Source organism: Bison bison, unplaced genomic scaffold, assembly GCF_000754665.1.
Source record: "Bison bison bison isolate TAMUID 2011002044 unplaced genomic scaffold, Bison_UMD1.0 scf7180017864241, whole genome shotgun sequence".
Taxonomy (NCBI): Eukaryota; Metazoa; Chordata; class Mammalia; order Artiodactyla; family Bovidae; genus Bison; species Bison bison.
Window position 1 is genome coordinate 3,615,393 of NW_011494813.1, and position 6,761 is coordinate 3,622,153.

At 33.3% G+C, this 6,761-nt stretch overlaps 1 protein-coding gene across 1 annotated transcript in view; it reads left to right on the plus strand.

The window, feature by feature from the left end:
- TRAM1 (translocation associated membrane protein 1) overlaps positions 1–6,548 on the plus strand; it is a 33,706-nt gene extending 27,158 nt beyond the window's left edge. The window contains exon 11 of the mRNA XM_010846974.1: positions 4,965–6,548. Within this exon, the coding sequence (XP_010845276.1) occupies positions 4,965–5,038 (74 nt within the window). The 3' untranslated portion in view covers positions 5,039–6,548. The remainder of the gene's footprint in view (positions 1–4,964) is intronic.
- The last annotated feature ends 213 nt before the right edge of the window (positions 6,549–6,761 follow it).

Consider the following 6,761-nt stretch of genomic DNA (forward strand, 5'->3'; position numbering starts at 1 on the left):
TGACAAACTCCTTTTCCTATTTGGAACCAGTCTGTTGTTCCATGTCCAGTTCTAACTGTTGCTTCCTGACCTGCATACAAATTTCTCAAGAGGCAGATCGGGTGGTGTGGTATTCCCATCTCTTTCTAGACAACCACTGATTTTCTATTTTCTGTCTCTACAAAGTTGCCTATTATGTATACTTTATAAAATTGGAATTATGGAACATGTGATCCTTTGTGACTGACTTCTTTCATTTAGCAAATGTTTTCAAGATTCATTCATGTTGTAGCATGTCCCAGTACTTTATTCTTTTTTATGGCTGAATAATATTCCATTGTATGGATATACCAGTTTTACTTATGAGTTGATGAGCACTTTTAAACTATTATGTATGATACTGCTATGCACACTCATGTACAAGCTTTTGTAGCACGTGTTTAAAATTTATATATATCATACATGCATGTGTCAATACTTCATTCCTTTCCATGGCCAAATAATAAACGAGTGTATGAAGATACAGTGTTATGTTTATCCGTAAATTGATGAATATTTGGATTGTTTCCATGTTGGGGCTACTATGACTGATGCTGTTAATATTCATGGACATATTTTTGTTTGAACACCCAGTTTTTGCTGTTTGGGATACATACCTAGGAGTGGAATTGCTGGGTCATATCATAACTGTATATTTAACGATTGGGAGAACTGCTAAACTGTTTTCTGAAGTATAACATTGTATTAATACATTCATCATTTCACATGTTGATATCCAGTTGTCTCTGCACCATTTGTGAAAAAACTAGTTTTCATTTAATTGTCTTGATACTCTTGTTAAAAATCAGTTAATCATAAAAGTAGTAATTTATTTCTGGCTCTGTTCTGTTCTCTTCATCTGGATGCCTGTTATGCCCTTGTCTTGATTACCGTAGCTTTGTAGTAAGTTTTGAAATCATGAAATGTGAGTCTGCCAGTTTTGTTTTTTTCATGTTTTGGGTATTCTGGGTGCCTTGCATTTTCATACAAATTTTAGGATCAGTTTATTGTTTTCCTGCAAAAAAGTCAGCTGGGCTTCATTTGGAGTATCTTGGGTCTGTAGATTGCCTTGGGGAGTGTGAACATAGATGTCTTTATGTCTTTTGGGGTCTTTAATTTTTTCAATTAAATTTTGTAGGTATCAGTGTATAAGTTTTGCACTTCTTCATTAAATTTATTCCTAAGTATTTTATTCTTTTTGATGCTGTTGTGAATAGAATTATCTTCTTAATTCCATTTTTGGATTTTTCATTGGCAGTGTACAGAAATGCAGTGGAATTTTTGCATATTGATCTTGTATCCTACAACATTGCTGTACTTATTGGGGTTTTTTTAATTTTATTTCATTATTTAGTTGCATTTTTGTGGATTTCTTTGCATTTTCAATATACAAGCTCATGTCACCTGCAAAGAGATAGTTTTACTTTTCCCTCTTCAGTCTGGATGCCTTTTATTCCATTTTCTTGCCAAATTACCCTGGCTAGAACCTCCAGAACAATTTTGAATAAGCGAAAACAGACATCCTCACCTTATTCCTGATCTTAGTAGGAAAACATCCAGTCTTTCAACTTTAAATATAATGTTACCTGTGAGTTTTGCCTAAATGGTCTTCAACATATAGAGAAAGTTCCGTTTTTCCTTAGTTTGTACTTTTTATCATAAAAGGATGTTTGGTTTTATCACTTGCTTTTTCTTCAACTGTTGAGATCGTCAAATGGTTTGTATCCTTTATTATCATGCATGTGTGCTCAGTCACTTCAAGTGTGTCTGACTTCCTGTGACTCCATGGACTGTAGCCCACCAGGTTCCTCTGTCCATGGGATTATCTTGGCAAGAATGTTGGAGTCGGTTGCCATTTCCTCTTCTAGATTATTATCATGGATTATTTTTTTAATGTTAAACAAACAGAGCAATCCTGGGATAAAGCTCACTGACTGTTAATGTACATACATAATCCTTTGAATGTCACTTGATTTGACTTGCTAGTATTTTGTTGAGTATTTTTATATCTATATTCATAAAAAATATAGATATATATTTTTGGTAATGTATTTCCTGGCATAAACCCAAGTTGATGATAATATCTTTTTTGCTGGATGGTTTTTTCAATATTTTGTTAGGATTTTTGCAGCTGCGTTCATGTAAAAGATTAGGCTAAAATTAGCCCTTTTGTCAGGTTTTGATACGAGTTTTGCTGACTTTATAAAAGATATTGGGCAGGTTTGTCCTTCATGTAATGCCAGCATTTCTTATTTAAATGTTTGGAAGGATTCACCAGTGAAGCTATCCAAACTAGACTTTTCTTTATAGGAAGGTACAGATTTACGTTCTTTAATAGATAATAGGATTATTCAAATTTTTTATTTCTTATCATTTCTCTTTTGGTAAATTGTATTTTTCAAGGATTTATCCATTTCATCTAAATTTGTGAAATGTATTGATGTAAAATTATTCATAGTATCTACTTATTAATGCCTGTGAAACAGCAGTGATTCCCATTTTCCACTTCCTGTGTAAGTAGTCTATGCCTTTCTCTTTTTCACTTCCATCAGCCAAGAACCAACACTTGTCTTCTTTTGCTCATTGTCTCAGTTCTGTCATTGATTTCTGTTCTTATTTCCCTTTCTTTGGGTTTAATTTGCTGTTTTGTTATTTGTGTTATTTGTGGAATCATTTATTTTTACCCTTTCTCATGAATTACTTGCAATTTAGGGCAGACTTCCCTTTCAGCAATGCTTTACCCTTATTTCACAGGTTTTGATACATCTTTTTCATTATCATTCAGTTTCAAATATTTTATGATTCCAATTGTGATTTCTTCTTTGACTCGTGGATTATTTTTAAGTACGTTGGGTAGTTTACAAATATTTGGGCGTTTTCTAGTTTTTACTAGTGATTTCTAACTTAATTCCTCTGTGGTTAAAAAAACATACTCTGAATGATTTCAATTCTTTGAAGGTCCAATTTGTTGGGACCTTCATTATGTCTCGTCAAGTGTTCAGTTTTGATGAACGTTCCCTTTGGACTTCTCAAGGATGTGTACTGTGTGTTTGTTGAGTATGTTGTTCTATAGGCAGGCATCAGGTCCATTTGTGTGGTCCAGTCTTCTGTGTCTTTACTGACTTGGTGGAAGGAGTTCTGCTTGTTCAGTCAGTTATTACAAAAGGTATTGACCCACTTCTCCTTGTAGTTTGTACGTTTTTGCTTTACATATTGTGAGGGTATATTACAGGTGCATCAAAGTTTAGGGTTGTTATAAATCCCTGTGGAACGTGTCCTCTGTTATTGTCACATGGCCATCTTCATCTCTAGTTAGTCTGAATTCACTCTAGCTCACCAACTTTCTTGTAATAAAATGTTATATTATATCATGGTGTACCTTTTCTACCTGAAACCTTTTCTTGTCCCTAAATATAAATTGTGTCTCTTGTAAGCAGTGTGTAATTTGATTTTAGTTTTTTCACCCAGTCTGACAAAATTGTTCTCTTTTTTGACGGTTAAACTATGATGTGCCTAAGTTTGATTTTCTTTGTGTATATCCTGCTCTGCATTGTACCTAGCTTCTTGAATCTTGACTTGGTTTCTTTCACTGTTTGGGGGAAATTCTTCACCATTATTTCTTCAGATATTGCTTCTGCCCCATTCTATTTCTCCTGTCCTTTGGGAATTCCAGTACATGTGTTTAAACCCCTTTACCCTGTCCTTTTATATCTTTTCATGCTTTTCTGTTTTTTCCATCCTTTGTTTTCTGAGTTTCAATATGAGCATTTTTTTCTAGTTCACTAATCTCTTCTGTTGTGTCTAATCTATTAAATTTTTATTAAATTTATATTTTTAGTTGTGGTATTTTCCAGTCCTAGGATTAAATGATCTTTGAGTCCTTGGATGAAACTACTTGTCTCTGCATTTATTTTTATTAGTCATTGTTCTATTAATGTCCCTGTCTGACAGCTCCACATCTGGCTCATCTGAGGATCTATTTCTGATATTTTTTTTCTCTTAGTTGTCAGTCATTTGGTCTTGTTTTCTGACATACCTGGTAATTTTTAATTGAATACTGAATGTTTTGTGTAAAAGAATGTAGATACTACGGCTGCATCAATAGAAACTCTGGATTAAATATGAGTGAATCATTCTATGTCACTGAAGCCGATCTGTTTCCAATTTGCCCTCATTCCTAGGACATCAACTATTTCTAAGGACTTTCTTCTCTGACAGGCACTGAATACTTATTTTTATCTCCCTGTCATTGTGAGACATCCCAATTCTCTTGTAGCTTTTTGTCCACAGAGGTACTCTCTGCTGGATTTCTGAGCCTTGGTTGTTGTGTGTGCACATTTGTGTATATGTGTGTGCTATGTGCTTATTTAGTAGCTGGCAGATCCCTTGGGGGAGAAATATACTTAGCTGACTTGTTTTTTTTCCCCAGTGCCTTCAAATAGCCATTTTTATGTTCTCCTTTTATGGGTATTTTAAGAGGGAGGATTGGTCTGACATCAGTTATTTCCACCCTAGCTTGAAGAAAGCCATTATAACACTCTTAAACATAAGAGTTATCCAAAATGCCACTTTTTAAATATGTTGTAAAGAAACATATCCCCAAGAACCTCCCTTGTCTGCTGTCCAGTGTAAAAAATATTCCTGTTTTTCTATGAAAGTGTTGGCTTTGCAGACTTTTTTTTTGAACTATTTTTTTTAGATATAATTGACATATTATAATTCCTTTTAATTTCCTGCTTTCAGTTCATTGTGTTTAACTTGTTAGCAGGTTTTATGATTGGTTAAATACTCGAATGGATTAAGCACTAGTAAGTTTCACCTAAGGGCATAAGAGCATATATTGGGTTTTAAATTTTCTTTTCTGAAGGTACCTTTACGTATAAAAGATATTGTCATTTACACTTATTTATAAAAGAAAGTAATCCTGATTATTTTTCTCTTTTCAGAAAATGGTGTCAATGGAACAGTAACTTCAAATGGAGCAGACTCTCCCCGTAATAGAAAAGAGAAATCTTCATAATGAATTATAATCTAATTGATTAATGTCCCCAAAGAAATCTGCTTTTTACTATATCTTTCAGCACTAGAGATTGTTTTCTGTTCCTGAAAATACATTTTCTGCTCTTTGATTCTTGCTACTATTGTATTATTTCATGCATTTTTTAAAAGGGCATTTGAGGGGAGGATGATTCCTATGAGTGAAAAAAATGTTTTAGCTTAGACTAAGCTACCTGCCTTCAAAATAGTGTAGGGACCACCGTCATATTATATTTTATTTTATTTTGTTTTTTATCTTTAAGCATTTTTCTAATGATTTGAAGAGATAACTATTTACAAAAATTATACATATCAGTGATAACAATTTCTTGCTCTCACCAATTTTTTATATTAAGCAAGATGGCCTGTTCCAGCAGGGTCATATTTTTTAAGTTATCTTTCAGGGCAAAATGGAAATAATACAAAGTTGGATGTCAAATTTTAATATGTTTTCAGTGTTCTCTAATTTTTAGGAATTTTTGTAGCCTTTACACTTGGGAAAAAAGATTTGTAAATTCACCAAAATACTTGTGTGCTTTATTTTATAGTGATTGGTAATGTTACATCCCCATTTTTTTAAGGAAAAAACATACTTTTGGTTACGATGTGTGGAGATATATTGCCATGTATATTGAATCAAAATATCTTAACATAAAAGTACTTGTGAAGTAATATCTTTCTTGTGCATTTTCAACACTTCTAAACTGGAAATCAGAAAATTAAATGTTTCCTATAGAGAAGAAAATTTGACCATAGCCCTTTTTGATATGTTTATTAAATAATGATTCTTAATGGGGCTTGTCATAAGTTTGATATGCACAGGATCTTAGAAAAATACTGTTTAACCTGAAAACCCTTTTAAAAAATAATGCCTACTTGATTTATATACATGAAAAGGATGTCAATATTTGGAAAATATTTAATGCACTAACCTCAAATTGAAAATTCAGGTGGATAAATAGTCTTATAAAAGACAGTGCTTTATGTTATAACTGTAGCTTTGGTTCCATCCTTATTTGAGAAACCATTTATCTGTATAAAACATATTTTTGGATAAATATATATATATATATATTTGTATCTCTACAGAAAGGCTCTAAAAAACATTTGAGTAAAATATTTGGTTCCCTTTTCTATAATTATCCTTTCAAATCTTTATAGCTGTCCTTGGGTTTTTGTCATCTTTACAAGACACATATTGCTCCTTTCAATGTTCACATCTGGCTCCCCACTTCTCACTTCTGTCACCAGCTAATGTTTGCGCCATTTTTAGTATAAAAGTTGCAGACCTGGTCGCTCTGCAGTTTAATGAGTTGCCATGCTGCTAGAAAGTGCTTTCTGTTTCCAGCTGTTTACCTACTTCCTGGAAAAAGTAGTAGCTCTCTGTAGCATCATGGAGTTTCCGTGGAACCAAATCTCTGCCATTGAAAACCGGCCTTATATTGAACTATACGTTAAGAAATCAATCAGAATAAAAATTTTTACTTTCACAAGCTGCATCTTGAACGTTTTCTTTGTTAGCAAATTTTACACTATTTTTAGTGTCTGATCTCACTAAAAGGTACACATTTATTTTTATAAGTGAATTTTTTTAACGTGCGTTTTTGGCTGCACTGGGTCTTTGCTGCTGTGTGTAGACTTAGTGTAGTTGCAACAAAAGGGGACTGCTCTCTGGCAGGCTCTCAGGCCGTGCTTCTCCTGTTGGG